Genomic DNA, 21,629 nt, shown 5'->3' with positions numbered 1-21,629 from the left:
AAGGTGCCTGGTTGCTTCGTTAAGGTACATATAGAAAGGACTGCGTGTCTGTCCAGGACTTTATTAATGCCACTGAGCACCACGCGCATCTCGGGACACGCACGTTTGTGCGTTACACTGGTGCGTTAGTGCCAGTGCGTTAGTTAGTGCGTTAGTTAGTGTCGTGCTCATGCTTTTAGCGAAATGCCAGATCAATCAGCGGTCACGGCGGTAATTGCTGCCTAAGGACGTGCCCGTAGCTAAGTGCGCTCCCACGGCCCAGTAAAAGGCTCGTTAGGACTCATATTATGATGGGTGTTCCAACCTTTTTGTGCCACGTATGCCTGAATGGATTGAAACACCGGAATTTTCATTCATTAAATTTAGCGGCAAATCATAATGTTAACGGTTATTACGAACGGGAAAGGTGACGGAACTGTCGTGTATAGCCTACCGCTGAGCCGCAAGCACGTTATGGAAATGAAAAGAGGAAGGATTGACTAGTATGTGTTCTACTCCAATGTTTATAGTAGCATGTCTTAAGGATAGAAATGGCACACCTATACCTATTGAAAACGTGCACTGAAGTAGACTGAACCCTATAGGCCCCCTTTGCATTTAAAATTCAATGGACAAAAGCCAACCGAAGTACAGGAAACCGTCTTCAACAGAAGAGATGTAAATGCAAAATACTTTATTTATTGACCATCATTAAATGAACTCCTGCACATGATCAGTGAGCAAAGATGGTTATGGGGAGTTTGGCCTCGTCTCACATAGGAGTAGTAATTAATTAATGAAGAATAAAGAAATGCTTTTTAAAAATGAGACTTTAAAGCCTCACTTGAAACATTAGATAAGGAAATAATTACAGTATTCATTTAGAACCCAACACAATACATTTGCTCCCACAAAAGTAAAATACGTTGGTTCCACATTCATCTGAGCTGAAAAGCATTTTTCTTTAGAGTGCAAACTTATAATATTTCATTTAACTCTTAAAATAATAAAAGGGCCATATCGGCACCGTGGTTTGTATTTAATTATGTTGTGTTCATTTTAACACTAAACAGCCCTTTGGGCTTGTGCAATTTCCTTTGCATAGTAAATAAAAGTTAGTTGTTCTGTAGCTGACATGCATTCTTAGGATCCTTCAGTAGTATAGTTTCTTATGGGCTAGGGGACTCCCTTATATAGCAGTAAGTCCACTATAGTGAATGCATGCTGCAAAGCCATCACGCCGTATAATGTAAGCGGAGAGAGCTAAATTAAGTGTAAATGTCGATTAAGTCCTTATCTAAGGTCTGAATATAATGTGTTGTGGTTCTCTGGTTACTCATAATGTGATACTGGGGGTTCAACATCTCAAATAAAGGCCTGGTTTATTCTGGTTACTACAGTCTTATCTAGACAAGGGCAAAAGTGCTTTGTGTATAAAGTCCAACTCTTATACACATCTCTCGTATATTCGTTATATTCTTTGGCTTTAAGTCACAGCTAGACTCAAGCTTAGTAATGGGCAACAGATCTACAGATCTGAGGGCTTATGGTACTTTGCTAATACATTGCTTGCCATAGCAGTGACCCTTACCATAAATAGACTATGCATATACTGCACAATCTGTTTCAATGACATTAAACTTACACTGTTGTGTTAAGCATCAATGTTTGGGCCAGACATAATGAGTGTTTGTTTTATGAATATTTGAAGTGATGCCAATATACAACATGACTGACCAAAAAAGAAATTTAAAAAGCAAATATAAAACATTTAGGCCACATAAGACGATATGTTCTTATAAATCAGCACCTTAACTATTTTCTGTTCTATGTATCTTTGTGATATGTCCAACTCAAAAAGTTGTAAGGGCCAGCACATAGCTGGACTCTCTCAAACAAATCACTAAGGGATCGTAGAAACTAGAGTCCTTGTTGATTTACAGTGAGGCCTAGAGCTGTGGTACTGTGAACAAAAGTCAAGACTTTCACACTAATCTAGGACATCTATGGCATAACTGTTCTCAAATCAGTGTGAAAGGGCACCTCCCCCACCCCCATCACCTACATTCAGAATAATGACTGTTCTGTGTTCATGGTAAGAAGCCAGCCAGCCCTTTGGCTCAAGCACCAGGGGTGACTGGCACTCCGCAGTGTCAGGATGGTTTAACAAGGATGTTGTTCAAGAAGGGGCCTGACGGTAAAGACTTCTGGGTACATCAGGGATCAAACAAATTCAAGAAAAAAAAAGAGAGAAACCATGGTGGAGCTCAGAAGCTGAAGTCCTATCAAAGAAGGGTGTGATCTTTAAGTTATCGTATACTGCGTATAGTGTTGTCAAGTAACTAATGCCAAAAAAGAGCAGCAGAAATTGCAGGCCAGCTGTAGATGTCTGAAGAAGCGCAGGACTGGTGCTGTTCCTCCTTCTCCACTAGATGGCGGAAGCATTTGGGTCGATCCGGCGCTTTTTGACGTTTCTTGCCATTCGGAGATTGCAAGGCAGAGCAGAGAACAGCAGCTGAGTTAGATACTTGGCTTCGAGCGTCATGTTTAAAAGAGCATGCAACACGATGACATCACTGTTCCCTTCTTGACCCACAGCAGGTTTTTCTCTCTGTCTAGAGTTTCCGTTTTTGGCTCAGAATGTTAATTGTTTTATTCGAAAGCACAATGCATCCTGAGGATCTAGCTAATAATTTTCAGTAAAAAAAATTGTAAAACATTTGTTATTTTTTCTTAACACATAAGATGCAAAATATGAAAACACACATTTCATGGTAGAGTCACACCAGCATGAGATGGGTGACTCTGGAGGTCTACAGCACAGAAAAACCTCCCAGGACTAATTGAAATCGTATGCTAATAATTAAACCCTCTTGCACTAACTTGTGTGTTTGCACAGCAAAACACTTTGTGCAGTGCTGCGTTCCCCCAGCACTACGGAGTGCAGGGGTTGACAAGAAGGAACAGTATATTTTCATGCTGGCCAAAGAAACGCTCTAAGGGATGGAGAGGCATACACAGGGAAGCAGGAGAAAATATAGCAATTAACACCAAAAATCCCAACAACGTATGAGTGTTACTGTTCGGTTTCCCCCAGTGATGATGACATGGTGCTGTCATATAGTGGTTTCCTTTGCCCTGTCATGCAGGCATGCAGACAGCAAGCTTAAGGAGGGGAGGGGCCGCTGTCTCAGGGGCCGGCCTTGCCGTAGCGTCCTGTCTGAAGCAGAATGGCGCGCGGTAGTGGCGGTGCCCGTCCCGAGGGTGCTGGCACGTCGGAGCCGAACCCAGCAGCGCTAGGTGGACGCGGGCAGCCATGGAGCAAAGACCCCGGCCCGCCAGCCGAGCTCGGCCTGTAAGCCGTGATCTGTATGGGAGTGAGAGAGAGAGTCCCGGCAGTGATGACAGCAAGGGCCCCATGCAGGAGCAGCCGGCCCCCAGGAAAGCCTTTGTCCAGTGATCTCACTCTCTTCCCTCTTCAAATGATTGGGCATGCAAATGCATATCATTTCTTAATAACTAAAATGCAAATGTTGGCTAATTTACACGTGTACTCCTTGCTCTGCGAAACTAACATGGGACAATGGAGGAGATCAGTGTTTTTTAATTGATGATGTGCATTTAAATGATGAAGCAAAGTTCAATTAATACCACACAATACAGTGTGGTGATGTCATATGAGTATTAAAAGTTCAGATGCTACAGAATATTGATTCAAGCCACACAGCATGATGGAGCTTTAAACCTATATTCCCAGCATTCAGTTAAATATGCTTGCATGTAATTACTCTCAACTGAAGTTTTATATTTGGCATGCACGTCAGGTTTTTAGCTTTACTCTTCCAGTTCATTGGAGGTTCTGCCACGGTTCAAGACGTGATTTTCCTGTTTTCATGATGAATCCCAACTGTTTTCCTTAAAACAATCTTCTCTATGTAATTTAGTATTCAGTTTTTTAATGCTTCTTCTAGTGCTTTTATTTTATGCTTTTAATGTTTTTACTGAAAGTCACAGCTCAAAAATTAGGTCTGCGTACAACTTAAAAAAATTATATATATAAATTTGAATGCTGCAATGTATTTTGAATTAATGTCGGAGGTTTTTATCCTTATTTGCTTCTACAGTACAATAAGGTGCAAAAATGACATTCCATAGGCTTCCACAAGGCACAGAAATTGCAATATTCTAATATTCTAATTTCATCTAATGGAATGAAATGCCAGGCAAAACAAACAAACAAACAAACAAACAAACAAACAAAAAACTACCAAAACAGGACACACACACAATCTCCAAATCAGCTTGACTCAGCACTTATTTGTGTGTGTTTGAATAGTCAACGACGTGGTCCCAGGACAGAAGCAGGGATTAAAAGAGATTAAAGGTACAAAAATTAAACATGGTCTCTCGGCTGCATGAAACGAAAAAGGTGAAAACTGATGCAAGAGAGAGGTGTTAACTGACAATTGGTAAAGATACAGCAGCAAGATACATGTAAATCACCAGGTTAAGCTGGTTAATTTAATTAGCAACTTTACAATTAAATGAAAAGAGACAGCTCACATGGGACCACTACTACAGCTACAGAAGAAGACAGCAGTGATGGTCTTGCACTTGGAATCAAATTGAAAATTTTTTGTACTTCTTGGCGTGAGCAACCTTTACATATAGCTCCATAGCTCGGGTTTCTCTTCATTCACACACAAATCTTTCGCCTTTTACTAAAGATTTCCGTGGAGGGGAACGTCAAAGAGTCAAATAGATTTTTTGGAGCGCTCTGCCTCCGGTTGGGGCAGTCATGGCCTGGTGGTTAGGGAACTGGTCTTGTGACCGGAGGGTCGTAGGTTCGATTCCCAGACCTGAGGCCATGACTGAGGTGCCCTTGAGCAAGGCACCTAACCCCAACTGCTCCCCGGGCACCGGGCTAGGGCTGCCCACCGCTCTGGGCACGTGTGCACCACAGCCCCCTAGTAATCACTAGTGTGTGTTTGTGTGTGTTCTAATTGCACAGATGGGTAAATGCGGAGGACAAATTTCGATTGGGGTGTAAATTCACAATTGACAAATATGGCACATTTCATATTTATTCCTTATTTCAAACTGTATTAACTACTGTCTCAGGTAATGTAAGTTTGTCTGCCTATCAGACTAATATGTAAATAACAGCCATTAGAATTTTAGCCAGTAGAATTTTAAGTAAATACATTAAAGCTCTCATTCATAATTCATACAATAAACACAGGGAATATCATTGAACTATTATATGCTTGCAAAGGACTATTTTGAACTCGAAACTTCACTTTTATGTGGAAGCATGTGGGAAGTCATTTCTGTTCATAATTTGACTCTAGAAGCACCTACTTCACAAAAAACAAAAACACATTCAGAAAGTGTTGGATTTTTTTTGAGAAAACACTGAATTTCGTCCTGAAGCACCTGCGTTTACGTACACTGCATCTGCACAATCAGACTGTGGCGTGGTCTGTAGCAGAAGCCCCACTCCTGGAGTGCATAACCCACCGAGATGCTGTGGTCTGGGAGAGAGAGACGCATGCACCAGTTCTTACTTAAACCCCCAGCCTGTTCCCCCAAGAACTATGGCTGCTACCAGGATGGCTCCAGCGATGGAACCTATGATCAGATTGGAGGCACTAGGACCTGGGGGAGGATGGGGGTGGGGGTGGGGGTGGTGGAGCATCGTAAGTAACAAAATTGTCCACTTCAGGTTGGATGACCTCTTTATGCAGAATTAGCTACTAAAGTAAATACTTCATTCTAAAAGTTCAAAGGTCATTCTTAAAGCAGTGTTATCTTCAACGGTTACCTTTGCACTTGTCTTGATAGAAAGTCTAACTGACCACATTTCCAGTTATGTGCCTAGACTTGTTATGCATTGCAGCCTGTGCCAACGGGGTATGTTACGTTCCTGACATCAATGAGCCGGTTGTGATCTGAATATCATTACAGGCCTGGAGCAGACTGTGCTAGTAATTTGAGTGGCTCAAAGAAACTTTAGATGTTTAAATGCAGATAAAGGACCTCTCGGTATCATGTCACCACAGAGTTTGTGATATCCTCATCACTTAAACATGACAAGGCTGAGAATCTAGCAGAGAAGCATTACAGCAGAGCTTAGCACAGGCTAACCTGCCAGTATTCCAGGGAGCCAAAGCCCATGTACAGAGACCCGAACACACAAGCTTCAAAGAGGGCAGACGGCCGTACTCAGACTCTAACAGATGTGTTGTTTCACGCGCAGACCCTTTGACATTGCCTAGCCGCACAGACATACTACTGATGCATCCCTGATGGAGGCAACAACAGCATAAACGCCGGCTCAGTGTCTTTGGAGCGTAAATGTGCCTAAATTATGACAACAAAATCAACATAACTCCATGCACAGATCCTTTGTCAAACAAAAGAAATGGGTGAACTCTCAAACAATATCACTACCTTCACAAAACAACAAAAAAAAATTACAAAAAAGAACACCACAGACACCACGCACGCACTTAAACACACAACATGGTTATAGACCACAGGACACCTGCACGAGCACAGTCGCACGCAGATGTAGGCTGGGGGGTCACCATCGCACACAGGGCAGCAACACACAGAGAGAGATGCTTACTCGAGACCCCACCCAGTGCCTCCAAACAGAACTCCCAGGACCAGAACAGTCCCTGCCAGCGCCCCTATCAGCCTGTTAGTAGCCACACTCGCTGTTCATGGGAGAGAAGGAGCGTCATTTACCATCTCCACTGCTGCTTAACCCTACAAAGCTTTAAGCTTTGTTTAACTGTCCTGTCTAACCGTCTTACAAGCTGCTCTGTAAAAGGGGGGGGTATGGGTTCAGCGCTGACTTCAAACAATAAAGTGTCAATAAAACGTGATGGAACATCTAAAAAAGCCGAGCCAAATGTGGGTTTGGGGAGTCTGTGTGTGTGTTCGCATGTGTGTGTTGCCACATGCGTGTGTGTGACGTGACGAACCCCGTGGTCCTTCTTCTTCGACGGGGGCGGGCTCTTTGGGAGGGTCGGGAATGCTGCAGTCAGTGCCCGCCCATGTGGTGTCACATGTGCACGTCACCTCGTTATTGCAGACCTGTCAACCAACCAGAGTGTGTTTGAGTCAAAGCTGATTGGAGATCGGCTTCTCGTTCTCCTGTTTGTGAGCCGAGAGAGATAGGAGGGTAGTGCGACTGCTCACCCCGTGGTTTGAACAGATGTGACCTTTGGCGCCAGTCGGACAGGCACTCATGTTGAGGGACTGGATGGGCAGACACTTACGGTCAAGGCACATCATGGACGGCCCACACGGAGTCCCGTCCTCCACGTAACCCAGATCAGTGCCATCGTCCAACAACACATGACCCCCACTAAGACCCAGATGGGCACAGAGGGATTATGAAGGTAAATAGAGCATAAAACAGACATAATAAAGCTTGTTTACGCATGAGTAGGTGCGATGGGTTGGACTAAAGCAGGTTTCTGAGGCTGGGCTCGTGTTTTCTCTGACCTGCACTGGATTATTCGTCCCTGGTGGTTGAAGATGGTGGGCGTGACCTCTCCTTTAATCACGCCGATCCGCGGCAACTCGCCAATGTCAGCGCAGAGCAGATACCCGCAGAACACGTCACTACAAACGCAGACAGAGAGACACCTGGAATTAATTGCTGCAAAGGTAGAATACGTCACTACATCCAGGCCACTGCGTGTCAGATGCAGACACTAGGAATACTGCACGCTGAGAGCAGCAAAGCCACGCAGGACACATGCAGCCGTGACGGACTTTATCTTCTCTTCCACACTTGCTCTGCTGTGAAAACAGCATCTGGGGGTCCACAGCTGTGTGGGGAGTGGCCGCAGACCGGCGGGACCATGATGTGAGCAGACTGCCACCGGACCGGCGGGACCATGCCGTGAGCAGACTGCCACCGGACCGGCGGGACCATGATGTGAGCAGACTGCCACCGGACCGGCGGGACCATGATGTGAGCAGACTGCCACCGGACCGGCGGGACCATGATGTGAACAGACTGCCACCGGACCGGCGGGACCATGATGTGAGCAGACTGCCACCGGACCGGCGGGACCATGCCATGAGCAGACTGCCACCGGACCGGCGGGACCATGTCGTGAGCAGACTGCCACCGGACCGGCGGGACCATGATGTGAGCAGACTGCCACCGGACCGGCGGGACCATGATGTGAGCAGACTGCCACCGGACCGGCGGGACCATGATGTGAACAGACTGCCACCGGACCGGCGGGACCATGATGTGAGCAGACTGCCACCGGACCGGCGGGACCATGCCGTGAGCAGACTGCCACCGGACCGGCGGGACCATGCCGTGAGCAGACTGCCACCGGACCGGCGGGACCATGATGTGAGCAGACTGCCACCGGATCGGCGGGACCATGATGTGAGCAGACTGCACTTTGCAACTCACTGCTTGCTGCACTGGATCCAGTTCTCTCCGTCTTCACCGCAGTTCCCCTTCTCTGACCCATCTGTGTTCAGCTTCTCGTAGCAGAACTTCTCAGAGCTCCCAGAATCTGGCCGGGCAAGGGCAGAGGCGGAGAGAGGGAGAGAGGGAGGGAGAGAGGGAGAGAGGTAGAGTGATGCACAGAGACAGACAAAGAGATTGGCTGGATGGAAGGAAAAATAAGTGACAGAGGAGGGTGAAGGGACACGTGTTCTTGAGGAGAAGACAGAGAGGATCATGGGGGAGTTTAATCACAACACTGCTCCACTTACTTGGACCCCACACATATTTGCACTGGCTGTCCCGGGTCTTACACTCTCCACTATAACAGCGTCCCTGCGCATGCCAAAAACATGATCATTACTCACAAAATCAATTGGACGGATACCTTTATATCCCAGACGAATATTTATCGAATCTTTGGCCGTCACCTAAAAATGGAGCCCGCTCGTCTGCATGCTAGAGGTGACCCTACCTGGTTGAGGTGGCAGAAGTAGCCATCTTGTTTGTGGAGGTTAGGAGGGCACTGCAGAGGAGACAACAACATCAGCTGCTCTAAACAGCTCAGTCAACGATTGTAGATTCAACGGTACATTTTATTCTGCAGGAGCTCATGTGACTATAGTGATTTCACTGATTGACTTCCGTACATGAAACTGACTCCTGTGAATTGTGTGACTGACCTGCCCAGAGTCTCCCGTGCACGTCTCGGAAATATCACAGTCGCTCACCGCATAGCGGCAGCTGTAGCCTCTTGGGTAAAACTGTGACACGGTGGGAGGGGGGTTGGGGTGGAAGGATGAATGAATGGAGAGAGAGAGATGGAGGGCGAATGACAGGAAGTACTAACATCACCAAGATTAATATCCTACAGGCCTCCTATTCATCTGACTTTTCGTTTTAAGCCCCCATGCAAACAGGCAGACAACAAAGATAACACAATTTATCAAAATGGCCAAAGTGGCAGTATGAAGAATGTGTTGTCAGCTTGAAAAAGTATTGTGCTCAATGGCGAAAGCTCTCACCAGACAGGTGTTGTTACAGCAAGGCCCGTCACTGCAGTGTGCTCCATTAGACAAAGAGCACTTCTTACAGCATTCCTTATAGCAGTCCTATCACACACACACACACACAATGGGGAGAGGACTTTGATCAAGCTTGTCTTCCAGACTCAAATGAAATACCTCTCAAGGTCACAGCATTACCCCTTCTGCATCTGCATAAGGTTTAAGGTTCTAGTGATGGTTTTTAAATGTCTTCATGGTCTTGTTCCTCTTTACCTCAGTGAAATGATGATTAGATATGTTCCACTCAGGTCTCTCAGGTCTTCAATCAGTAATCTACTGGTGATTCCTAAAAGCCGATTAAAGATTGGCGAGGGTGCTTTTAGCCACTATGGCCCAAAGCTCTGGAACTCTCTTTCTGAAGAGCTCAGATGCATTTCATCCCTGCATAGCTTCAAGAAGAGTCTCAAAACCTTCCTGTTTAGATCTGCCACACTCCTCTGCCCACTGAAGCAATATTTTCCTGAAGGTAGGGCAGTGGGGGCTAATGTGAGTGCTCTTTGCTGGATGGAGCACTGACTCACCGTTCTGGCTCCACAGTCACACTCCTCTCCCAACTCCACGTAACCGTTCCCGCACTCCGACTGCTCAAACAGCTGGGGAGAAACACCGCACATACCTGTTACGAACCCCAAACACTTCTGGACTATTGATTTTTCACAAAAGTCCATAAAGACAATTACATTTTATCCAGGAGTCATGTGAGCCCACATGACATAACATTGCATAATCCGGGACTGGATTTAGATTTGACGTCCAGATTTGAATTTTACTGCTTTTACAAGATGCAGACGTTATACACCTCAGCCCATTATACGGGACTCTGTTCTACCCAGCAGCTGTCCTCTCAGTGTGATCATACGCTCAACCGATAGGCTCCGTGTGATGCTTCATGTGGCTTTATTAGAGAACCATACCTGATGTGTGTAATGAGAACTTGAGTGAGACCGATTGGTGTTTTTATTACAGTAAGAGAGCTGGCGTCAAGTTGTTTCATGCACACGCTTGCAACCATAGGTCAGACGATACCCACTGGTGTCTGGGTAGCTGGATCTCACCTTGGTGGGCCTGTTAAAGAGGCAGGACCCCCCTCCCTTCAGAAGAAACTCTTTATAGTCCAAAATACTACACTTAGAGAACTTCCGTGGGTGCTGCACTCTAGTGAAGAGGAGAGAGAGAGAGAGAGAGAGAGAGAGGGAGAGGGAGAGAGAGAGAGAAAGAGAGAGGAAATAAAAGCCCAAATGGTCTAAAATCAATAGACTGAGAGATATTATGTATTATATTGTGTGAACCACGGCATTAGAGGTGCTGTTAAAACTGTTAAAACCATGGCGAGAGATTTAGCACATCAAGGTAGCTACTTTCTAATGCTAAACTGTGTTATGGCCTTGAAACCACCTGGCTAAATGACTGTACCCTGTCATCAGAGGCCACACAGAGGCCATTATAGGTTGGACAAAAAGCACACAATGTCAAAGAGGGACAAACACTCAGTGACAATCATGCCAACTATCACATTTCTAAATATTACAACAGCAATGGAATTTATGAACCCATTCTGACAACATAGCCTTTCATTATAATTACAGATGTGTGAGTGTGCGTGTGTGTGCGCACGCACACATTTGTGTGTGAATGCAGCAGTTGAGTACAGTAGCTCACCCAGTGTCCTCCATGATACAGCCCACCCAGGAGTCAACACAGCCACACTCCTCTGAGATAACACACACAGTTGCGAGGTATTATTACAAATGTGGCTGAATCAAAAATGGTTCCAAGTATGACCTGTAAAGCTTCTGTGTGTGTGTGTGTGTGTGTGTGTGTGTGTGTGTGTGTGTGTGTGTGTGTGTGTGTGTGTGTGTAATCATACTGTTCTCACTCAAGTACATACTGTTCTTGCTGGATGCTGGATCCCACTGAATGCCTAGGTTTTGGGACAAACTTTGAGATAGTGAGAGAGCCATTGTCCACGTAGAGCCATACTGAGCAAAGACCAGCCACAGGCAAACATTCCAGACAGACACAAACATACCAGAACCATTATGTAAAAGCTAATAATAATACCCAATAATCAATATGTAACAAAATATAGATTTCCTAAAAATAGATATTTTATTGTTGTACATTTATTTGCTAATACCTAACTGTACATAACTGCGTGATTGTCAAACCTCGTTCACTCCCACGCCACGGCTCACAGAGCACATCCCGCCGAAGAAGGCCGCACTGCTCTGCCGGTAGTGAAACGTCACGTTGCTGCAGGTGAGGAGAGTGGCATTAGCGCGAGGCAACGCGCGTGAGACGCGGCGGCTCGCGCCGTTCGCGGCGTGGAAACTCACGAGAAGAGGTGCACCGCGTCCGCGTGCTGCTTGATGTGCTGCTGACGATATTTGGCAAAGTCTCTGAGCATCTCCAGGGGCATCACGCTGATCGGGATGTTGTCCTTTTCCGTCCAGATCTCCATAGCGACCAGGACCACGCGCGTCTTCAGATGTTCTTTAAAAATCTTTAGTCAGAGAGAGAGAGAGAGCGAGCAGATACAGCATACATTTTACTTTGACTTTACCTTTCCACTTCTGTCCTGAGGTCACCATGTAAGGATGATATCAGTAATCTAAAAAAGTGTATTTTAGGAACGATATTGATAACTCACAGTGTCCACCAGGTTAACCACAGACTTAGCAAAATTCCGTGTTTGCTGCTTAGTCTTCAGCCTCTTAAACTGCGCAGTTAATGACAAATGAGAAAGAGAAAATTACTCTTAAGAGAAAAACAAAATCCTGGCACTTTTGACTGTTAGAAATCTCAGCTTTACACACTGCTATCAGCGTTCATGAAAAGCGGTACAAAGCGGTAAGAGCGCCCTCATGTGGCCGCTGTTCTTATTGTGTCTTCTAATAATAACTACATAGTAATTATGAACTTATAGCCTTAGAACATCTCTAAACCTCGTGGTTGTTTATGTATGCCCTGAAATTTAAAACCAGCCAATGTTTTCCTTGTAGTGCCCACCGGAATGTGTGACTACCCTTCAACATAATTCACTTACACATCAACGTGCGTCTACAACCCTCCACCCATATAAAAACAGACTCAGACACACATACACACCATGTTGTGGTCACTGACAATCATGAGCTCAATGTACTTCATCTCTTCAAAAATATTCCGTGGCATCTGAAATGAAAACAGCCTTATGTAACCAAGTCTCACTTTCCACAGTTAAAAAAGAAAAACAAAGTTTAATGTTCCTAATGTTCCAGGACTAGACAAAATGTCAGCAAGGCCATGCAAGAGCTCCTCAAAGAACAGCTGTGTCTGTGATAACACCATCTGCTCAAACACATAGTTTCTTCCAGATGAACTGATGACCTGTTTACTGTTGTGTACTGCTGACATCAGGGTTGGCCAATAGCTGACAAACATCATGACAAACTTGTATAGTGGGTGTGTAATGCCATGTTACTGACTGATCTAGTCAGCAGGAGCCCTGGGGTGATTAGCTGAAGCTAAGCTATGGGTAGCTCTATAAGAGCAAGTAGAGGAGATGTGGATGAGGGGTGGGGTTCTGGTGAGGGGTGTGGTTCTGGTCACATACTGCTCGCTTTTTCCTACGACGTAGCCAAGACATGTCATCCAGCTCGGACAGCAGATCATCTACGCCTGTGTGAACACCCAGCCACACACACACACACACACACACACACACACACACACACATTATATGATTCAAACACAAATTCAAGCCTGTGAAGCCCTGATTTGAGTTCTTTACAGGCTCTAGGAAGGGGCCAAGACCGTTCAGCATAGTTTCCTTTGGATGCCTGTGTTAATACTGGATACGCCTTCCAGGGGTTTTGCAGAAACAAAGTCACTAAAATCTGGAGGTGCACTCCACACAAGCCCACGACCAGAGACCTGCACGCTTGCTGTAAGATCTACGGGAGCAGAAGCGAGGTGGACGGAGCGTGTTGTGGACGTACCCGCAGGCTCCGGGTCCAGCTCCGGTTCCGGCAGCAGGCTGGGCGCCCTGCGTAGCACGTGCGGCCGAGCGGCCCCATCCTAAAACACAGACATCGCTCATCAGACAACGTCCCGTGAAGAAGCTCAGTTCCTTCACACGTTCCTCACAGTAGCCTAGACTACAAAGACATAATGAGGTCTGTAGGCATCAACAACAAGGTAGTAACATCGAACCTTCAAGTAATAACGTCTGATCACAGTGGAGGTGATGATCGAAACAGTGGGGGCAGCAGAATCATTAGTGGAAGTAACAACCATAACTTCCGTCACAGTAAGATTCAGTGCAGTGAGGGCATGGGTAGCAATAATACATGCTGTAGTGTTCAGCTACTATTATCTGTCAGTCATTAAGCACTTACAATAGAGTGAGTCTGTTGCAAGGGCTCAATCAGATACACATGGAATCCATCGTCGAACATGCCACTGAGGATGAAATGGGATCCGTCAATAGAAAAACAGTAAAAGCATTGAGGATTTTGCTGAATGGAGTGGGACTGTCAGAGACCATGTGCTGCATATACTCACTGCAAGCCATTACACGTGGACAGAGCTACTCGAGAGGCCTCGTTTCCTCTTAACTGGCCATGGTAATAACAGTGCTCTCCACCCTGAAAGAGTGCGCACACACACACACACACACACACACACACACACACACGTCACACCATGAACTTCTTAAAGCAGGGCAAATGTCTAAGAGACAATGGATTAATAAAGCTGGTGAAATCAGACCAGGGTCTTCTGTCTTTGTCTGTTTCTGCTACAGTATGTGTTTACACAACAGGGTAACTACAGTATGTGTTTACACAACAGGGTAACTACAGCAGAACTGTCATTAGTAAAGCAGGACCAAAGCAAGCAGGACCTGTTTTACAGACTTATGAACGAGGCCACAACCCACAGGTCCTTCAGACACACACACACACACACACACACACACAAACATAAGGAAAAACACAGTGGAGGAAAAACAGGAAAAGTTCAGTGAAGCAATAGCGCATATACTGTATACACAAAGGAAAAGTGAGAAACAAGGCTTCAGTTAGAGAAGCCCTGAGTGCCAGTTAGAAGTGTCAAATGTACACAGTACCAGGCAGACGGGCTGCCCTGATAACTCTGGGCTCACTGCTGGAGAAGCATACTAGGCACTGAAGACTTGATTATGCTCTCAAGAACCTCGGGGCCCTGGACTATATGAGATGACCTCTCATTTCATTCTGTAGGGCATTACTGAGACTTGCCAGTTACACTAGCGCTAATCTCCTGATTTCCCTCTCAATCTTCTACCTAATACACTCACCCATGTCTCTTACGCATTACGTGACACTACTAACTTGTCCTGACCAGATACCTGATTATCAGCAGGAATGTTAGAACTGTCTGAAAATGTCCATTACAGTTTTTTTTACTACATCAAGCTACAAATAATGTAGCATAACTCACAGATCTGACTTCACAGCCATGTTTCATATTATTGTTCAGAGCTATATATACTGTACATAATATATATGTGTGTATGTGGGTATGGATGTGTCTCCTGTTTATCTGAGGCTGAAGACTCACAGTCAACTCCCACTCTCTCTCTCAGTCACCTTTTTCACACTGCATTGCCACTGCAGAGTAATGCCGGGTGGTCATGTGACCTAAACTGCAGGGTAGTGGAATTTTGATGAGTCAGCACTGTGATAACTCCAGCTGCCTGTTCCCGAGCAGCAGCACGATCTCTCTCTCTCTCTCTCTCTCTCTCTCTCTCTCTCTCTCTCTCTCTCTCTCTCTCTCACTCTCTCAGTGAAATTCAATACTGCATTCACTCCTGTATCATATTACCTGCTTCCAGCTTCATATTCTTAAACCTCATTTCACCTTTCAGAATCTCTCTGGAAAGTTATAATGGATTTTAATAACACTCATCCAAATAAAAAAAGGATTTTTATTTTTGTAAATTATCAGTTAGCATCAAACAAATCCTTTTAAAACACATAAAGCCACTTTCATTCGTTAGATAACTTCCGTTAAAGAAGATTGAGAACAGGAGGTCAAAAGCCAACAGATGTGACTGTTACCTTTGACAGGATGGGTTTGCCCTCTTCATAGTGAATCTCCACATAACTGGAGGACAGCAGGTCACTGTAACAGACAGAGAGCAAACATCACCACTTCCTCCAGCTGGATTTTGGCTCTGGTTTATTTATCCTGTCAGGAGAGACCAGAGTTCTGCAGCGGTGCAGATGAACAGACAGAGGACAGAATGCTGCCTACAATAATTCTGGCTATAACTGCATTTTGCTTATGATCAGTACAGATACTCCACTTCACATACATGGCTCTGATTCCAGTCCACAGGGACTATGGAGGATGTTCCAGTAATGGGACACTGTACAAAAGAGTATGTACAAAATAATATATATTCTGATTATTTTGCTGAATACCGTGATAGCAGTGAATTAAAACCACAGTGACAAACCCTTTATGGAACATTATTAAAGGCTGCCAAATATTACTATAATCAAAATTATTTCGATTTTTTTGGATAAAGTGATTTCTTAGAACAACAAAAGATTGTTCATTTGTTAACAAAGATCTTTAATGCTCCCTATTCAAGAGCATTAAACTGGGGTTTTGAACCTACAGTACATAACAGCGTACCTAATGAATCAGTACCTACACACACACACACACACACACACACACACACAAACACACACAGACCAAACATTTAGCATGTGTATTTCATAGTAAGCTGTATGCCAACTGAACAATAATGCTGATTATCTCTCTTCAGTGGTACTGAACCCTACTGACTTCACTTCTGAAATATTAGAGGTTCAGTGAACTAACATTAAGCTAAAAGCAAAATACACTGTCCTGCTTAATAAATAAATATTTGCCAGCATAAAGAAAGTGAGTCTATACTATACTACGTGTCTAATATATTACACATATATAAATGTGTCTAATATATTAGATTATTAGACTAATCAGGTGCATGTGTGTGTTTGTGTGTGTGTATACATCATTGTGATGATACATGACACAGAAAGATGGAATGAAGTTAATAAGTTGGAGAGAGTGAGGTGGTATGTGTCAAGTGGTGGTGAATGTGTGTGTATGTGTGTGTGTGTGGTTTAAGAAGCTAGAAATGCGTGCACACTGTTTTGGACTGCCCTTCAGCTATTATGCCCTCTACCACAGCCTCAGATTAAGCAAGACAGTAAATAAACATACACAAGCACACAATACAACATGACACAATATAAATATAGTAGCCAACAAAGTTTGTCTACTAGTTTTGTCTATTACAAACATGTGCATGTTTGTGTGCATGCTAGCATGTGTGCATGTTTGTGTGTGCATCCATGTTTGTGCATGCCTGTGCATTTGTGTGAGACAGTGTGGATCTTTGTGTACCCACCCAAAATTAAACTGAGCAGAAATATCTAATAAGATTGAGACTATTGATGTGACTAAGTTGATGTGAGCATGTGAGCATAAATGTGTGTGTGTGTGTGTGTGTGTGTGTGTGTGTGTGTGTGTGTGTGTGTGTGTGTGTGTGTGTGTGTGTGTGTGTGTGTGTGTGTGTGTGTGTGTGTGTGTGTGTGTGTGTGTGTTCGTTTAAGCAGACAAAAGGTGCTTCTGATGACTGGAACACAAAAAACCTATTCTTTTGTGGGGACATTTATCTGGTACCCATGAGACAAATACTATTATTACAAAAATGTAGCTTTAATTTGAAAAAGTAAAGTTAGCTGAGGTTAAGTTTAGGCATCACTGCAGTATGACTTAGATTATACAGTACTACAATGCAAATACCCCCCAAAGACAGTAACAAAAATCCATGTGTGCGTGTGAGTGCGTGTGAAAATACGGAGACACTGCATCAAAGCTGAACTCAAAACCCTCAGCAGCCCTGTAGTACGTCATCAACATTCCCAGACTATTTCTATGCTGTTTCCAGAAATCGTCTCTACCGACATTTGCCATGGACATCACCGCAGCGACCCGTAGTGAGGGGGGGGTTGAGCACACTGGGTAATTTTAGCACGCTGCTGCCACGGCATGGGCAGGTGCATTGCAGACACAGCGGCAGCTAGCACTCTAAGAGGAGAAGTGACCGGCTACGTCCAGGGAGACTGCTATATTTAGGTCCGCATTGTCGCACAGTCACAGCAGCATCAAGAGTACAGGCAGAACCCCCCAACCCATCCCCTCACCACACACACACACACACACACACACGCACGCGCGCATGTTAAGCGTCATAGGCCTCGCTGTGTGTATGTGCTTCTCAATGAGAGGAAGGGCCGCTGTGTAGTTTCCCAGTGTTACAATTAAAGCAAAGAGCGAGAAATGCCACTACAAAATATCTCAAGTCCTCAAGACTTCTTCTGAATAAGAGTTTAAGTACATAAGTTTACATGTACGTGAGAAAGAAAGAGGGAAAGACAGACAGACAGGGAGAGAGAGAGATGTCCTTTTTCCCTTGTGTGGAATGTGTTGCATGTCAATTAAGGAACTGGACTGAAAGACATTGTTCTTTCTCTCTGCTCAGTGACAGTAATTCTAGTTGCTCAGGACTCTAATCAAAGTCCCCAGACTAATAGATTGCTTCTGTCTGCACCATGGTACCACCGAATGGCATGGATCTGTAACAGGGCCGTAGGACATCATCTAAGACTTTAAATTACATCTTTATCCTATACTGAACTAGAGAAATAACAACAGCACTGGCCATTGATAAAAACATCTCTAGCTTGGCCATTGATTTTGTTTCAGGAAAATAGATGACCTTTCAAAATTCTCTTTGTCTACAGATTTGATAGCATTAAAGCCAGCCATCTCTTCACTCTCACTAATGGCAGATGACCTCAGTCAACAAACAATTCATTTGTCAACTGTGACACTGAACGCTGAACGCATGGCAATAGTCAGCAAGCTATCTTTATGACCGCCCAGGAATGTCACTGTAGCACTTAAAATAAAGTTCATTAGAGCAGGCTGTGGTTCCTTAGACCTAATGAAGTCCTGCTCAGCATCCGTGTAGAGCAGCCCATGACAGATCGGTCACCTTGCAGAAGCATCTCCTACGTTCCAATTGGAAGTTTTCTCATTAAAGTCACTCGTTAAACAGTTCTACTGCTTAAAGCACATCATTAGTCCTACAAAGCATCAGCAGAAAGTAGTTACTTCAAGAGCCATCACCTACACCCCAGTGCATCTGAACCGTAGCCATGCCTTTGAACAATGGCTCTGCAGCGCTTTGACCGTGACCTCACCATGACTGGGGAACCCGAGAGGTCGTGTGTGATATGCACTACACACACATCTATAATAGACATTCTGGATGCTAGATTGTGCCATACAACAACAGATCGTATACCCTGTAACCGATAATAGTGCTGTAATTATAAACAGAATATTAAATGTTAGACCTGAAGGTCATGCTCCTTGTGTAGATGAAGTGGAATTATTTAATAGGATTCAAGATAGTACTCACGTATTCAGTGTGAGGTCCAGAATGAATCTGGACCCAAATGCATCAAGCTGAAAGGAGACTTGGGCCAAATGCACTGCCTATGGAAGAGAGAATCAGCAGGCTGTGGGTCACGGTGGTGGATACCACTACACAAGATCTCTGCTCAGATGCTACCATCCCCGCATCACAGAGGGCCCGAACGGAGCCGCGGTGAGCAAACCGTGCCGATCCACAGCAGACCCGTCATCTGAGAGACCACTGGTTCTTCTCACCTGGCCCTGCTGGCCGTGGGTCTTGGCCTGGGTGTTCAGGTTATGGAAAGTGCTCTCCGAGTCCTGGTTCAGGTAGTAGATGAGGCGAGAGGGGTATGTTACCGCGTGCTCCACTCCCTGAGCGCTCCTGGTCTGTGTGTGTGATGGTGCAGTGGCATCCTGCTCCACCCACGCTGGAGCAGCAGCCCCGACAGACTCATTCTCCGCTGACAGACACACACCAACACAAACCCGCATACACAAAACGAAAATCACCCCATTAATGTTATACGTCCCAAGGGCTGATCACATGCTGCAGTAATATATATATATATATGATATTCAGTCATAGGCTACATAATCTTTCTCAAAGAATGATAAAGTATTTCATACAAGCAGTATACTGTTCTGCATATATTAAGATATTGTTATAGATGGTTCACTACATGCAGACTGTGTCTAATAATACAATGATATACTTCCAGTTAATTTCATTTGTGTTCCATCATTTGTGTTGCTATTCTGTGTTGTTAGATCTTATAATAAGCATATTTTGTATATTACAGCCTATTTGTATCTTTGATTTCAAATATTAGGAAAAATGTGAATTTTCAATAGTGCAAGACTATGCAATGTATTATATCGAAAATAATACATTGTTTCAAACAATATAAAAGCGCTTCTTGTCTCTAATAAAGAAAAACGGTCCCTTCTCCACTCAGGACACTTTGCTCCAGTACCGTCTGCAGCAGGACGTCCTTGCACTAACACAATCCTCCCAAAAAAACTCCGACCGGCACATCCCGCTTTTCAAAGCCACAATAATCAGTTATCAGTTATGACAACGAACTGTACAAGTTACACGAACAGTCTTGTTTTAGTTCAGGCTAGGTACGTACCAAGCGATGCTGTCGTTATGCACGGCTGGAGCCCGGAAACGAGGATGCTCACAAGCAAATTTGAGAGAAACATCAGACACATGATTCATAGTTGGTGATTATTAGCGTTATGTTAACGTATCCACGCGGTTACTCGCTTGCGAGCCATTGTTCTGTGTGAAGCGGGTTTATATATCCGGCAGGGCGCTGGCGGCGAGCTCAGCGCAGCGCAAGGTGAGCGTAATGAAGGCGGTGGCCAGCTGCTGTGATGGAGATGGTCCATGAGCATGCTCGTCCGGATGATGTTACTGCGCAAGATCTGCGCAGAGGACATGTCTGATTTGTAATCTACCAACACTGAAAAAAATACACATTTTAAGAATGTTACACACCATAGATTTATTATTTTCCTAATAAGGGACTATGACACTCTTAAATGAAATAAATGATCTGTCATCCTGGGTACTTGTCATTAACTAGTCAAAATGTCTATGCAATGGCTACTTCAGGAGTTTAAAAGTGTCAGTGGCATTTATAATAGCTAAATGAATATGGTTTTGGTGTTTGGGGACATGTCTGGCTGTTTCTGCTCTACACTGCATCTCTACACCACACAGAGTCTTTCGTATGCAAATGTCCCGTCAGGACACTAGGTTCTATAGCTTTTTAATTAGACAATGAGGTGTGCCTGTGTGCTGTTTTACCCCTCTCTGTCTCAAACATCCATGTAGCAGGATGGGTAATATTAAAGTAAAGGTGGACTGTGCTGAATGAGTTCAACTGTTACTCTTTCTACCAGCAAGCGTTACCAGGAAGAGCTGAACACCACGGCAACATCTCAAAACACAAAACTCATAATAACCTACAGCAGAACAGCATACTACTCTTATTAATGTAACTGTTGAGTGAAACAGCAGTCTTGATCAGAGCTTAATAATAATAATAATAATAATAATAATAATAATAATAGTTTTTGAGTCAGATTTGCAGAAGTAATCATGACTCAACTCATAGTCACATGTGGTCCAGATGCAGCAAGATGATGCTTAAGGACATATCAAGATACACACTGTCCTGAACGCTTAACTAGATCCTCGTGTCTCTTTGTACTTATTATTTTTCCTGCTATTGTTCAATTAATCTGCAATCGAATACCATCATGTGTTTTGAACCTCATGTCATGACACAGGCCCCACATCTCCTGCGTCTCCTTGTCAAGCAAAGCAGCTGTGAAACAGCTGTGAAGGCAGTTGTGTCCTGTCTGATCTCCCATTTCACATGAAAAGATTTTGTGGTAAAAACTCACACACAGCGTAATGGATGGATTTAAACAGTTTATGTGTCCCGAAGTTGCTGATAGTGTATTTCTCTGTCACCCTGCCTGTAGTTCTAGTTCAATTTGAATGTAGGCAGTGCAGGTCCATGAAGCGTGTGGTGAACCTGTCTCCATGATTCAGAGAAGCGTCAGATTAC

General features: G+C 44.5%; 1 protein-coding gene and 1 non-coding gene across 5 annotated transcripts; one reads left to right on the top strand and one right to left on the bottom strand.

Annotated features, from left to right (window-relative positions):
• Nucleotides 1–654: 654 nt before the first annotated feature.
• Nucleotides 655–20,441, bottom strand: adam23b (ADAM metallopeptidase domain 23b). 4 transcript variants are annotated; one of them, XM_076985404.1, is made up of 26 exons: nucleotides 20,178–20,441; nucleotides 19,300–19,505; nucleotides 19,049–19,125; nucleotides 15,618–15,681; nucleotides 14,080–14,162; nucleotides 13,914–13,977; nucleotides 13,515–13,593; nucleotides 13,130–13,194; nucleotides 12,643–12,708; nucleotides 12,185–12,253; nucleotides 11,871–12,037; nucleotides 11,703–11,787; nucleotides 11,423–11,513; nucleotides 11,194–11,245; nucleotides 10,590–10,689; nucleotides 10,056–10,127; nucleotides 9,493–9,579; nucleotides 9,151–9,231; nucleotides 8,943–8,993; nucleotides 8,740–8,803; nucleotides 8,432–8,537; nucleotides 7,498–7,617; nucleotides 7,189–7,357; nucleotides 6,972–7,083; nucleotides 5,547–5,637; nucleotides 655–2,453 (listed from the first exon to the last, which is right to left on the bottom strand). In XM_076985404.1, the coding sequence occupies exons 1-26, from the start codon at nucleotides 20,257–20,259 to the stop codon at nucleotides 2,408–2,410; spliced, it is 2,349 nt and encodes a 782-aa protein (XP_076841519.1). In that variant the 5' UTR covers nucleotides 20,260–20,441; the 3' UTR covers nucleotides 655–2,407. The 4 variants fall into 4 exon arrangements, with proteins under 4 accessions (XP_076841519.1, XP_076841518.1, XP_076841517.1 ...); XM_076985402.1 differs by having other exon boundaries at nucleotides 2,313–3,346; XM_076985403.1 differs by lacking the exon at nucleotides 5,547–5,637.
• LOC143485895 (U5 spliceosomal RNA) lies at nucleotides 4,656–4,774 on the top strand. The gene has a single exon (XR_013123072.1). It is a non-coding gene; the product is annotated as a U5 spliceosomal RNA (small nuclear RNA).
• Nucleotides 20,442–21,629: the final 1,188 nt, after the last annotated feature.

The sequence above is a fragment of the Brachyhypopomus gauderio genome, unplaced genomic scaffold (assembly GCF_052324685.1).
Source record: "Brachyhypopomus gauderio isolate BG-103 unplaced genomic scaffold, BGAUD_0.2 sc40, whole genome shotgun sequence".
NCBI lineage: Eukaryota > Metazoa > Chordata > Actinopteri > Gymnotiformes > Hypopomidae > Brachyhypopomus > Brachyhypopomus gauderio.
This window is presented reverse-complemented; position numbering and strand designations above follow the sequence as displayed.